Raw genomic sequence first — 15308 nt, forward strand, 5'->3', positions numbered from 1 at the left:
CACAGTTTGTTTCGTTCAGCGTCACGTTTCTGTGCGTGGAAATGCCCCCACAACAACAGACTGGCGTGCAACAAGTCAGTCATTGAAATAACCAGCATTGAAAGATAACGAAGAAGAGGGAGAACAAGCAGTAAGTCAGTAATTTGTTCGCGAACGTCGCATATGTGTATATGCAACAACAATGGCGTCTGCATATGCACCTTTTAGCAAAACACTGAGTAAATCGGTCTGCGCTTTGTTTCCCGGCGTACCGAAAATAAACGCGACACTTGCGTCTCCCGGAAATCCGGTCAAATTCAACTAATCAGATCACGACTTCGACATTCCTGGAGTGTTTCCAGTTAAGCGTACCATATGCATCAGACGTTTAGCCAACGTTCCGTGGACGTGACGTCTGAGGCTGAGAGACTATGCGAGATGTATGACTTTTCTCAGAATTGCATGATATAAACTTACAATTGTGAGTTATAAAGTCAGAACTGCAAAATATAAACTTATAATTCAGATAAATTAAGAATTGCGAGATATAAAAATGCAGTTTTTTCTCAAAATTGCATGACAAACTTGAAATTTCAAGTTATAACGTCAGAATTGCATGAAATAAACTCACAATTCTGGCTTTTTTCTCAGAATTGCATGATATAAACTCACAATTGCGAGTTATAAATTCAGACTTGCGAGATATAAACTCACAATTCTGACTTTTTTTCTCAGAATTGCGTAATATAAACTTGCAATTGTGCATTATACAGTCAGAATTGCTCGATGTAAACTCACAATTGTGAGAAACAATTGCAAATGCAAGTTTGTATCTTGCCATTCTGACTTTTTCTCAAAATTGTGAGATATAAACTCGCAATTGCAAATAATAAAGTCTAATTTTGAGGGAGAAAAAAGATATGATATGCTCTCAGAACTGTGAGTTTATATTTCACAATATAATAACTTAAAATTGTGTGTTATAAAGTCAGATTTAAGAGATGTAAATTTGCAATCCTGAGATAAAAAGTCACAATTTTGACAAACTCGCAATTCTGAGAAAACAAGTATGAATTGTGAGTTTATATTTTGCAGTTCTGACTTTATTTCTCAGAATTGTGACTATTTCTCAGAACTGCAACTTTGTATCGCAATTTTGACTTTATTTCTCAGTATTGCAATTTTTGACTTTATAACTTGCAATTGCTAGTTTATATCTCACAATTCTGAGAAAAAAAAGGCAGAATTGTGACATTAGAAGGCAACGGGATTTCATATAGTTCAACGTGTTTCTTTGTAATTATTTGTGAAATTTACTAGCTATTTCTTTTTTTAGTGTACAGGATTGTAACGACATGAGAATTTTCGGTAACACTTTACAATAAGGTTCCTTAGTTAACATTAGTTAGCCACATTAGTTAACATTTTCGTTAACTAACATTAATGAAGATTAGTAAATACAGTAACAAATGTATTGCTCATGGTTAGTTCATGTTAGTTAGTACATTAGTTAATGTTTAACTAATGAACCTTATTGTAAAGTGTTACCGAATTTTCATTTATGGGTAAACTTCCTTTAATATCATTCCCTAATATGAGCCATTGTCAAGGCAAACAAACAGTTCATAACTAGTCACTGATTAGTACGGTTCACTAAACCATTGATTTCTTGACTGGAAACAAAAATAAATGAACCAACCCCCACGTGTGAAATACAAGTCTCTGAGAAGAGTTCTATTTATTCTCACACACAGAAACGCCTTTCATACAATCAATGCATTCAACACACCTTCTTCTCTCTCAATAGACAGACAATGCAGAGAGAAAACAAGAGACAGAGAGAGAGATCGGAAACACTTCCTCCTCAATGTTGGACATGACAAAGGCTTGCAGGTGAATTTCACATAGGCAAAAGCAGTAGGAGTGGACAAAATTACATTCCTTATCTCTGGTTGCACAGTCACTGTGCACTGCAGTGACACAGCAAAATCTACCCAAAACAGACCAGGAGCATTAAATTTACACTTTAAGGCAGAAACAGGCTTCCATACATCCCAGTAAACAAATCACATGTTATGGAAGTTTTTTGCAAAGAAGTTGCATTACAAAAACGAATAAATGCAATCAAACGGTTATCTGAAGGGGGGTGTGCAGGCGTGATGCCAAACTTATAATATACTTTACTGAATTCATAGAACTATTTCTGAACAGAAAATCAGCTGTAGAGAAAGACAGGTGGAGAGAAAAGAAATGAAATATTAAAAGTAAAAAAGAGAGAGAGAACATGTGGTGGAGTCAGTATGTTTTAATGAGCAGTTTTTGTTTGGTGTTACGGGGTGGATTTGAGACTCTGACCGTTAGAATGTTAATCTGTTTAAAGCCAATCACACTCCTGCCTGAAGAGGGGGAGTACAATCACACACTTTCTCCCACACACACACATTCATTAACAATCAGACCAAAAACATACACACAATAGGTCATTTGCAGGCCCAAAACATAAATACACACACCCAGAAGAAATATTTATTGCTCAGAGGTTGTGCTTTATAGCTCAACCTTAATGGAGTTTCCATTTAAGTTTCATTTACTCTCCCATTCATAGTTTTGGTCAGTAAGCAATGTTTTTGAAAAACTCCTAAAATTATTATTATTAGTCATTTTTATTTTATTTTATTTTAGTTTCATTTCTTTACGTACATTTGAGAATTTTGTGATACTTAAGTTCAAACTGAAATCTCTAACTTTTGATTGCAGAAATTGTTATCTTGGCACAACTAAGCAAATTTATGACATTGCAGAAACCTCAAGTGAAATTACTAGGGTGTTTCTTTTATTTATTTTTTTAAATAATCAAAAATCAGGAGATTTTAGCAAAGGTTTCTTAACATTGCTGTTTAGAAAAAAGCTACTAATACTTTTAGAAATATTAGATAAAGTGTATATTAGATAAAGTTCCTCAGTCCTCATCATTGCTCCAAATGCACACTATTAAAACAGTTTAACATATTGCCAAAGATTTGTGATGTGGATATCAGTTTTACATTTACCACAAACTTTAACACTTTAACAAAAGATGAACAAAGTAGCAAAGAGTATATTTTGACTGTATGAGGGTGACCTTGTCCTTTGGCTGCACTTCTGAAGAATACTGTTATCAAAGCTGTTCTCCCTCTTTGTCTCAGCCTTACACAAATCTCATACATATAACTCTATACTCTCAAATCCCGCGACGGGCTCATCACAGAGTGTCTCAATTCTTAACCAAAAAACTATGACATCTTCACAAGTCACCTAATAAAGGTTCCACCCCATCTACAAACTAAGTTTCACACCTCTCTGACTTTATGTCTGATTTTGTCCACCGAACTAAAAAAAAAAAAATCACACACACACAGTAGACATTTTATATCATTCACATAACAAAATACACAACCGTTAGTACAGGTTCTTGAATTTGATTGGCCGAGTGGTGGTCCAACAGCACTAATGGGACTTTCATTGTTTGGATCGCTCTACTTGTCTCTGTCTACTTTTCTCCAACAATGACAATAGTTTTAATTAAGGCTAACAGCTGTTGTGTGTCACCAATGGGGACATAAATGATAAGCAGTACCCTCTGAAAAGTAAACCTACAAGTAAACTTGTAGTTAAGTAGATGTAACATCATTTGCAACACTGAATCTAAAGCAAACTTACAAGAAAGCTTGTAACGTAATCTGCAATACTGTGTCTATAAGGTAAACTTACAAGTAAAGTTGTAGTAAAATAGACATGCTGCAATACTGCATATGAAGCAAACTTACAAGTCAACTTATAACATATCTGCAATACTGCATCTAGAAAGTAATTTTACAAGTGAACTTGTAGTAAAATAGATGTAACATTCACTGCAATACTGCATCTAAAGCAAACTTACAAGTAAACGTGTTACAGTACGTAATCTACTACAAGACTGCATCTAAAAAGTAAACTTACAAGTAAACTTGTAGGAAAATATATGTATCATCATCTGCAATAATGCATCTAAAAAGTAACCTTACAAGTAAACTTATAGTAACATAGATGTAACATCATCCATAATACTGCATCTAAAAGGTAAACTTACATGCAAACTTGTAAAATAGATGTAACATCCACTGCAATACTGCATTTAAAAAGTAAACTTAGAAGTAAACATGCAATCTAATCAGCAATACTGTGTCTAAAAACTAAACTTAAAAGTAAACTTTTAACGCAATTTGCAATAGTGCATCCAAACCGTAAACTTACAAGTAAACTTGTAGTAAAATAGATCTAACATCCCCTGCAGTACTGCATCTAAAGCAAACTTACCAGTAAATGTGTTACAGTATGTAATCTGCAAGACTGCATCTAAAAAGTTAACTTACAAGTAAACTTGTAGGAAAATAGATGTAACATCATCCATAATACTGCATCTAAAAGGTAAACTTTCATGCAAACTTGTAAAATAGATGTATAATATCCACTGCAATACTGCATTTAAAAAGTAAACTTAGAAGTAAACATGTACTACAATACCGCATCTAAAAATAAAACTTAAAAGTAAACTTGTAGTAAAATAGATGTAACATCATCTGCAATACTGCATCTAAAAAGTACATTTATAAGTGAACTTGTAAAATAGACGTACCATCTGCAATACTGCATTTAAAGCAAACTTACAAGTAAACTAACGCAATACTCTGTCTAAAAAGTAAATTTACAAATGAACTTGTGGCAAAATATAAATGTAACATCATCTGCAATACTGCATCTAAAAAGTAAACTTACATATAAACTTGTAATATATCTTCAATACAGTGTCTAAAAAGTAAATTTATAAGTAAACTTGTTACAAAATATAGATGTAACATCATCTGCAACACTGCATCTAAAAAGTAAACTTACAACTAAAATTGTAAATAGAAGTAACATTTACTGCAATACTGCATTTAAAGCAAACTTACAAGTACACTTGTAACATCATCTGCAATACTGTCTAAAAAGTAAACTTACGAGTAAACTTGTAGTAAAATAGACAGCAGCTACTGCAATACTGCATCTAAAGCAAACTTACAAGACAACTTATATCTGCAATACTGCATCTAGAAAGTAAATTTACAAGTAAACTTGTAACATCATCTGCAATATTGAATCTAAAAAGTAAACTTACAACTTGTAGTAAAATAGATTTAACATATGCAATACTGCATCTAAAAAGTAATCTTACAAGTAAACTTGTAATAAAATAAATGTAACATAATCTACAATACTGCATCTAAAGCAAACTTACCAATAAAATTGTAACATAATCTGCAATACTGCATCTAAAAAGTAAATTTACAAGTAAAATTGTTGTAAAATATATGTAACATCATCTCCAATACCGCATCTAAAAAGAAACCTTACAAGTAAACTTGTAGTAAAATAGATCTTACATCCCCCGCAATACTGCATTTAAAAAGTAAACTTTCAAGTAAACATTAACGTTATCTGCAATACTGTGTCCAAAATGTTACTTTACAAGTAAATTTGTAGTAAAACACATGTAACATACTCTACAATACTGCGTTTAAAAAGTAAATTTACAGTATAAGTGAACTTGTAGTTAAAAAAGTAACTTCATCTGAAATACTGCATCTAAAAAATAATCCTACATGTAAACTTGTAATATATCAGCAATACATTTATAAGTGAATTTGTAGTAAAATATAGATGTAACATCATCCCCAATACTGCATCTTAAAAAATAAACTTACAAGTAAACTTGTAGTAAAAATAAACGTAGCATCCACTGCAATACTGCATCTAAAGCAAACTTACAAGTCAACTTGTAACTTAATCAACAAGACAATAAAACAATACAATAGATGTAATTGTCAATACAATTTCAGTCTGTTTTGTTGAATATACCCTATTTTAATGTAACTGGCAATAAAATGTAAATCTAAAATGTCACCTTACAAGTAAACTTGTGGGAAAACAGACAATACTGTGTCTTAAAAATGAAGTTACTTAAAATTCTATCATGGAGGAAATAAGGCAACTAATGCAGCACTGTTCATTAGAATACGTAGGTTAGGAGGATGTATGTGTGTAAAGGTGGATATTTGGGTTGTGCGTGTGTAGGGGGATTGTGAGATGAAAGCAGGGTACACATGCTTAAACCTCTGCGCTGTTAGAACAATCGTTCTCCTCTCCATCTCGACCCGCTTTTCAGATTAAGTTTATTGCACAAATTCCACATCAGCTTACAGCACGACGTCCGATCTAACGTCTTTGAAACAAATTAGAATTACTAAACAAATCCAAACCAAAATTCTAAAACAAAACCATTTTAATTTTATTCTTAACTCCACTTTACATTAATTTTGACACATTTACTTTTTATCTTTTTGGAAGTGATGCAATTAGCTTTTGTGAGATTTTGCAAACTCTCAGAGACATCTTTTAGCAACTGTGTCCCCCGAGGATTGTTAGAATGTTCCTAAAGAAGGCATGGTGTGAGATGGTTTCATTCCAGTAAATTGTCCTGTTTTGTGTGTAAATGAGTGCGTAGGCCCAGCTGACACAACACTGAACATTCTGAGATAACAAGCCTTCTCTTCTTCCTCCATTCACTTTCACAAAGCCATCTAGTGGCGTAGAGAGCTACTCACTTTCCATACTTTTCAACTTCCAGTTATTGAGGTCAAAAGTTGCTCCATAAGGACCTAAATCACATGAATAGTCTTTGTACAGATGTTTTTCTTCTCAAACATTTCCTCTGCATAGGACACATACTGTACAGTCAATCTTGACTGTCTAAACATGGTGGTGAATATACTAGTAAGCACCATTTAAAAAGATTGTTCACTACAAAGTGTAAACTCTGTTATCATTTACACATCCTCTTGAAGTCTTTCTAAACCAGTTTGACTTTCTTACTTCTAAAAATATATTTTGAGAAATGTTTTTTAATCCATAAAATGGAAGTCAATGGTAACCAAAACAGTTTGGTAACCAACATTCTTTTAAATTTCTTATTTCATATTTCACAGAAGTCAGTCATTGGAATGAAATTACTAACATTAGCAAATCATGGAGTAATTATACTTTTAAGTTAATTTCAGTATTAATATGACAAAGCAAGGTGCCACATTAAAGGGAAAGTTTGCCTAAGAAATGCAAATTATGTCATTAATTATGCCCTCATGTTGTTGCAAACCCCAAGACCTTCGTTTATCTTCAGAACACAAATTAAGATATTTTTGATGAAATCCGAGAGCTACTGACACATTTAAGGCCTAAAAAGGTAGTAAGGACATCACTAAAAATCTCCATGTGACATCTGAGGTTCAAGCATAATGTTATGAACAAAGGTCTTACAGGTTTGGAACTACATGAGGGTGAATAATTAATGACAGAATTTACATTTTTTAATAAACTTACCCTTTAATTTTAGAGCATAAATCAAAGATCAAATTGATAAAAAATATTTGTCATTTGTTTAGATAAGTCGTATTATGTTTTCAAGGCAAAAAAAAAAATCTAGATCTGGACTCAATACCAACACACCAGTGTTTCACTGACATTTATCACACTCTTCATTGTCACATGATTTTATTGACCTTGTATTTTGTGCATTTGTACATGGTATAATACTGTTACCATGCAATCTTAATACACAAATATGCAGAATTTAAAAAGTCAACCCTGTGCCACTTTTCCTACAATACCGTTTTAAAAAGCAGCCCAGCAAACTGGTCTTTCATTCTCTAGTTTCAGTTGTTGCTTATTACAAAGTTACTAGATTTTAACAACAGTGTGGCAGGTTCTAGCAGTGCTTGTCAGCAGTTTCCATTAGCTATTGTTTTCTGTTCGTGGCACTAAAAGTTGTGCCTTAAACACTTCAACAATTATTTGAAGTGATACATGATACATGTTTGCTAATTTTATCAGCAACTGTATTTATAACCACAGACTATCATTCTGAGCACTGATTATCATGGATATACATCTGAGGAAGCCAGGTCAAAGGTCACAATCGTCATGTTAGGGTTCAGAGGCCAACCCAGCAGCGAATTCCACCAACGTACGTGTAGGTCTTCCAGACATTCCTTTTCTCAGGTATGGGACTTCATCCTTATTGCTCATGACCCCGGCAATGTCGAGATGAGCCCAATGATCAGCTGTCACAAACTCTTTCAGAAAGGCTGCGGCAGTGCAGGCGCCACCAGAACTGTGAGGTCAAAGACGGGTTCGGTTTATTGCAACCAAAAACAAGCAAAGTAATTACTAACGATTACAGAATAAATACACTGCCATCATGGAGTCAGCAAGAATTTTCAAATGTTTTTGAAAAAAAGTCTCATATGATCACCAAGGCTGCATTTATTTGATCAAAAATGCCAAAACCTGAATATTATAAAGCTTTATTTAAATTTAAAATGAGAGTTTTATATTTTAATATACTTTAAAATAATTTAAATTTAATTAGCCATTACTCGAGTCTTCAGTGTCACATGATCCTTTAGAAATTGTGAACTGCCACTCAAAAGTTTGGGATCAGTAAGATTTTTAATGGTTTTTAAAAGACGTTTCTTATGCTCATCAAGGCTGCATTCATTAGATCAAAAATACAGAAAAAAACTGTAATATTGTAAAATATTATTTCAATTTAAAACAACTGTTTTCTATGTGAATATATTTTAAAATGCAATTTATTCCTGTGATACAAAGCTACATTTTCAGCATCATTACTCCAGTCTTCAGTGTCACATGATCTTTTAGAAATCATTCTAATATGCTGATTTATTATCAATGTTGAAAAAAAGTAGTGCTGCATAATATTTTTTTTTGGAAGCAGTGATACTTTTTTTCAGAATTCTTTGATCAATAGAAGGTTAAAAAGAACAGCCTTTATTTAAAATATAAAGGCTTTCTAACAATATACACTACTGTTCAAAAGTTTGGGGTCAGTACATTTTTGTTCTTTCTTTTTTTTGAAAGAAATTAATACTTTTATTCACCAAGGATGTGTTAAATTAATAAAACGTGATAGCATATATTTACATTGTTAGAACAGATTTCTATTTTTGAATAAAAGCTGTTCTTTTTAACTGGTTATTCATCGAAAATCCTGAAAAAAAAAAATCACAGGTTCCAAAAAAATATTTGGCAGCACAACTGTTCCAACATTGATAATTCTAATAATAAATCCGCATATCAGAATGATTTCTGAAGGATCATTTGACACTTCAGACTGGAGTAACAGCTAATGAAAATTCAGATTTGCATCAGAGGAGTAAATTATATTTTAATGTATATTAAAATAAATAAAATAAATGCAGCCTTGGTGAGCATGAGAGGCTTCTTTAAAAAACATTACAAGTCTTACTGATCCCAAACTTTTGAGTGGCAGTGTATATATGCACTATAAACTATATGAAGTATGAATAAAATCTGGACATAACACCCCAGCAAAACCATGACCTGCTACTTGCTATTATTTGTAAGTCGCCAGTTGAACTAGAGGAAAGAAACATATGAAACAATGTGTGAAATAGCATGTGCGAGTATGTATACGTACCGACTGTATTTTCCAACGTTGTTCAGATCTGCCAGTGCGCTCTCTGTTACTTGTTTAGTGTAGTGCTGAAACAGTGGCATCCTCCACACCCTGTCACCAGTAACAATGCTTGCCTAGGAGGATACGCAAATCACATATGAAGACATTATCTCACACAAAGACTTATATGAAAAACAATGTCAATATAGAATGGCATTCAAGTAATTTTGACAATCAAGATGAAAGTGACGCTGCTAATTACCTTATGCAGCCGCTCCCACAGCCAATCAGAGTTAGTAAACACACCTGTAGCAGCAGAACCTAAGGCCACATCCATGGCACCTGGCAGAGGAACGAAGACAGAAATGATTCATATCTACTGGTAGTCTTATGTTTACTTGAAAGCATCGATGCAGCTTGTGTGTTGGTACCTGTAAGCGTAGCCGCATTGATTAATGCTCTGGGCTTGAAACTGTGAGCATAACACAGAGCATCAGCCAAAATCAGTCTGCCTTCCGCATCAGTATTGTCAACCTACCAAAGAAAAAACAAAGTTCTCTCAAATTTTTTGTTCTTGCTGAGCATCTATTATGCATTTTCAAATCAGACAAAGAAACAAAGGCGTGGTTTGATAACGTGGTCATTTCACTTTACTTTCAGTTTTAGGCGAGTCAATCTAGCTTACCTCTACTACAATATTACTTAAATGAACTTGAATGTATACTTGTGGAATCGTTCACAGACAGCATACATCGTGTTCAACTAATAAAGATCCTCATTGCAGGTCAACAGCTTTTGCTTCAATTGACTGTATAGATATTTATGTTCTCTGTGTTCTTACATTACCTGGTGCAAATGAGAAACGATTCATGCTTCAGACGAATCAATACATGCAGGGAACTGAACAAAATTATGATGTGCGAACCAATTCAGATCGTTTGCAGGCTTGTTTGTTCAAAGCCTTGAACAGAATCGCCTCAAAAGAGTGATTAATTTGCAAATGGGGCATCATTCATGCCCTAGATAAAAGAGACAGAGCTCTTGGAATAAACTACACATTTCTTAACATGTATTATATAAAAATTAAGTAACAAGAGAAACGCTGACCAGTGTAGCGAAGTAAAAGTACTGTTTTTTCGTTAGAAATGTACTCGAGTTAAAGTGCCCATCTTTAAATCTACTCTTAAAAGTACAAATTTTCAAAAAATGTACTTAAGTAAATGTAACAGAGTAAATGTACTTTGTTTATACCCACTTCTGTGCGTATGTGGGGTAAAGCAGTGCTGTTCTATCATACTAGATACATTTGAGCATGTTGAAAGTTCTGTTATAATGCTACTCTGTGTCTGTCGCCTGTCTAATAAAACATATTAAAGTGCCTTCTAGTGATTCTATGTTTTCTACAAAAATCAAAGGGGTGTATGACAAGGGAAAGAAACATCTGGAAACATCTAGGATAGTGTAAGTACACAAGTCAACAAAATGTATATACAATCACTGTTCTAGTTGTTTTTGAATATTTTAAAATAAAATAAAAAATCTTACATATTGTGCCTTTAATATTCATTCATTTTGCAGAACTGCTCTCTGATGGCATTTAATTTGATAAAGTTTATGAAATTAAAAAATATATATATTTAGGTTAACCTAAATGCACACCCCGATGAAGTCAAATTATCTGCAATGCGTTGGTGTACCTTTGCTGTTTTTAATTGTAAAGCCCATGTGAAAAAAGGCTTTTTATGTTTTCCTACAAGATTTTTGAGTGCCTTGGTTTGATGAGTTTTCTGAAGACATAAAAGAATCCAGTAATCAAGAGCACCGATTCAAAGATTTCACACCCCAGCAGCATATTTTGCATGATTTTGGATTTATGCCAAAATGTTATTTAATATAGATTTGTATTAGTACATAATAAATGTATTTTGACCCTTTTATAGACCACTGTAAAACTCAATTTGTTTTGTAGTGATAACATTTGATGCAGATGTCAAACTGTAACGCACTGTCTCTGTGAACATATCGGTATGGTATGTAGAAGAGAATACCTGAATGGTTTTGCCATTTTTGGCACGGACAACATCACCCGGCTTGTTTGCTTTTCCACTAGGCATGTTTTCACAGAGTGGTGCCAAACCTGAAACAAGAAACATGAGGTGAATTTGTGTACTAACAGTTGCAGAGGACAGTGTCTAGTGCGATGGACATACCGATGATATTGATTGGCAGTTTCAGAGCGGCTGCTGTCACGACAGCGGAACACACCGTGGCTGCTCCACCCATATCTGCTCTCATGGCATCCATGCCTGAAGATGGCTTCAGAGAGATTCCACCACTGGAATGAGACAGACAAACTAGTTATTTGACTCACACTGACAACTACAGATGTTTTTAGGTTGTCTCCAGATGTAGTTACCTGTCAAACGTGATTCCTTTTCCCACTAACACAAGAGGCGGCTGTGCGGAGTCAACACTGCCTTTGTAATGCAGCTCAAGAAAGATAGGGGGCTCCTCTGAGCCTTTAGACACACTTAGAAAAGCCCCCATTTGCTCACTTTCAATCCAAGACTGAGGCCTTAAAAATGAGAAACAAACAGAAAAGCGTTGTTTTGCTTTATCATTAACAAAACGGATGACTGAGTTTAATGAACTTTGACACTACCTCTTGTGAACAGCCACTTTGTGAGCAAAGGGTGAGAGTTTCTGCTCTATAGTGTTTGCAAACACTGTAGGAGTGATGTGATTGGCTGGAGCTTCCATTAGTTGTCTGGCCAGGTTCTGCCCATCCCCGTACAGAACACCTTTCTGCCATGCTGCTGAATCCACACTGCAAAAAAACAAGGATGAAGACAATAACGAGATAGAATTCTTAGGATTAGTGTTAGGTGTGCCATGTGTGTGGGTTTATTACAAATCATGTAATAAATGTCCTAATAATACATTAATATTTTAACATCTGTGTTTTATATACCTCCCATATGGTTGAGTCGTGGCACGGACCTTCTTCTTGGTTTTGAGCTCATCATACTCAAAAAGCCCAAGCACAGCGCCCTCTGCTGCTGACTGCCCATCTCCACAAGGGTCCACCTGGACATGAGCAACCTCCAGATCCTGAAGCTGCCTGCAGCCCACTGTATGAACATAGGGGGGGGGGGGGGGGGATCAATTGTTTTCCATTTCCAACACATGTATTGTAAAAAAAAACACAAACTACTTGAATGAAACTCAACACATATACACTACCAGTCAAAAGTTTTTGAACAGTAAGATTTTTTATGCTTTTTAAAGAAGTCTGTTCTGCTCACCAAGCCTGCATTTATAAAATAACCATTTTCTATTTGAATATATTTTAAAATGTAATTTATTCCTGTGATTTAAAAGTTTAATTTATACTCCAGTCACATGATCCTTCAGAAATCATTCTAATATTTTGATTTGCTGCTCAAAAAACACATTTATTATTATTATTATGTTGAAAACAGCGGAGTATAATTGTTCAGGTTTATCTGATGAATAGAAAGTTTAGAAGAAAAGCATATATCTGAAATAGAAATCTTTTGTAACATTATAAATGTCACTTTTAATCAGTTTAAAGTGTCCTTGTTAAATGAAAGTATTTATTTCTATAATTTCTTTCCCTAAAAATAAAAAAAACTAAATTGACTGCAAGCTTTTGAATAGTATAGTGTATAATTTTGCAAAACCTTTTTATTTCAGATAAAAGCTGGTCTTTACATCCTTCTATTCATCAAAGAATCCTGAAACAAAATGTACTCAACTTTTTAAAATATTGATAATAATTAAAATGTTTTTGAAGAGCAAATCAGCATATAAGAATGATTTCTGAAGGATCATGTGACACTGAATGATGCTGAAAATTTTACTTTGATCACAGGAATAAATTACATTTTAAAATATATTAAAATGGAAAGCAGTTCTATTAAATAGCAAAATATTTCACACTATTACTGCTTTTGCTGTATTTTGGATCAAATAAGAAACATTAAAAATATTACTGTTTAAAAACTTTTGATTGGTAGTGTATATGTACCTTTTCTGAGTTCTGCAAGATTACAATTAAATAGAAGCCCCTGAATAAAATAGAAGCCACTGAATAAAAAAAAGGTAATTCTGACTTTTTTCTCAGAATTGCATGATACAAACTGACAATAGGCAGTTATAAAGTCAGAATTACAAGATATCAACTCATAATTCTCACTTTTTTCTCAGAATTGCGTGAAAGTCAGAATTGCAATATATAAACTTGCAACTGCAAGAAATAAAGTCAGAATTGTGGAGACAAAAACTTACAATGTTGACTTTTTTCTCGCAAAAGTTTATATTTCACAATCCTAACTTTTTTTTATTTTAAACTGAGAGATATACATTCGCAGTTGCAAGTTATAAAATCCAGTTTTGGGTGGAAAAAAAGACTGATATGTTAGATAAACTTGCCGTTTATTAAAAAAAAAAAAGTCACAATTGTGAGTTTATATCTCGCAATTGTGAATTTACGTCTCACAATTCTGAAAAGAAAAAAAAACATTTGCATCACGCAATTGTGTGAAAAATGAAAGACAGAATTGTGAGATAAAAAGTCACAACTACCTTTTTTTTATTTTTCTTCAGTGTCAGAAACGGGTTTCCACACAATTACGCTATGCATTACAGTATTGTTTTTATTTTTTTGTAAACAACCTACAAAAGTCATTCATTCTTCTTTTTAAGTAAAATCTCATTTCTTTTGATTTTGGGGTGAAATAATACTATGACATGTTCTTGTTAAGTTTTCATCAGATTTACCTGACACAGCTGCACGGATGTTTTCCTTACAGTTGTCCCAGTTTTCTTTTCCACACACACCTGTGCCGCTCTTACCAAGACCAACTACAACTACACTAGGGAAATCCTTCACAAGAAAAAGACTTTTGTAAGAATTGATTGATATATAAATGACTATTAACAATATAAATGATTGCCATAAGGCCAATATGTATTCTTACCTGATGCAAACCATAGAAGATCCTGCTCTTGCCTTTTTTCAGGGGAGGTCCAGATCTACAGAACAGAGGAATAAAAGAGCGGATGATGCAAAAAAAAAAAAAAAAAACGTCCAGGTCCAAGATGCAAAAGACAAATCAGTGACTTACATTGACAGCACTTCTGACAGTTTTCCTGAGATCGACCTGTCAAATGCCGCTGCAGCCTCCGTAAAACGTATTCCTTCGTTGTCTGACTGTTTCTCATACACGCCAAGAACTAAACCCTAAACACACCCATTCAGACATAACAACAACACAAAACAAATAACTTAGCTTGTTGTTATTGACCTGTATGCACAGACAGATATTTAGCTGATAGCCGAAGCATAAAACTTACTTTTCTTGTACAGTCCGAAAAAAGTCTAGAATTGTGTTTTCGGATTGCAGTAAGCAACACCCTTCTGAATGGTATCCACATTGTCCCTAAATTTATAAAACAGACTCAACTGTGATTCAGAGGATAATTCTTTGAAAGCTTTACACGTGACATTAGAAGGTTGAAAATCACACATAGGCGCACATACTGACGTAAACAAAAGACGACATTTTATTCCAAAATAAAAGTCCGAGGGACTTGGGAACCGCTTTTTCCTCGCTAAATGATAAATAATTAAAAACAAAACATCTGTGTACAGATAAGACAATCTTATATTTAATTAAATTCAACCAAACTTATTTCTATTTAACATTAACAACAATTGTATGTTGCATTAACTCATATTATAAAACTTTAA

General features: G+C 33.7%; 1 protein-coding gene across 1 annotated transcript; it reads right to left on the reverse strand.

Moving 5' to 3' along the window:
- Positions 1-7567: 7567 nt before the first annotated feature.
- On the reverse strand, positions 7568-15076 carry lap3 (leucine aminopeptidase 3). Its single transcript, XM_073842886.1, has 13 exons — positions 14912-15076; positions 14683-14798; positions 14536-14590; positions 14336-14441; positions 12504-12663; positions 12195-12359; positions 11949-12107; positions 11743-11867; positions 11581-11669; positions 9964-10066; positions 9795-9874; positions 9554-9666; positions 7568-8203 (listed from the first exon to the last, which is right to left on the reverse strand). The coding sequence occupies exons 1-13, from the start codon at positions 14990-14992 to the stop codon at positions 8017-8019; spliced, it is 1539 nt and encodes a 512-aa protein (XP_073698987.1). The 5' UTR covers positions 14993-15076; the 3' UTR covers positions 7568-8016.
- Positions 15077-15308: the final 232 nt, after the last annotated feature.

The sequence above is a fragment of the Garra rufa genome, chromosome 6 (assembly GCF_049309525.1).
Source record: "Garra rufa chromosome 6, GarRuf1.0, whole genome shotgun sequence".
In the NCBI taxonomy this organism is placed as follows: domain Eukaryota; kingdom Metazoa; phylum Chordata; class Actinopteri; order Cypriniformes; family Cyprinidae; genus Garra; species Garra rufa.

Coding starts and splice junctions, on each gene's coding strand:
- lap3 (XM_073842886.1), bottom strand. CDS start 14,992: ATGTGGATACCATTCAGAAGGGTGTTGCTTACTGCAATCCGAAAACAC. Junction 14,799..14,911: donor TTTCGGACTGTACAAGAAAA/GTAAGTTTTATG, acceptor GGGTGTGTTTAG/GGTTTAGTTCTTGGCGTGTA. Junction 11,670..11,742: donor ACTGCCAATCAATATCATCG/GTATGTCCATCG, acceptor TTCTTGTTTCAG/GTTTGGCACCACTCTGTGAA.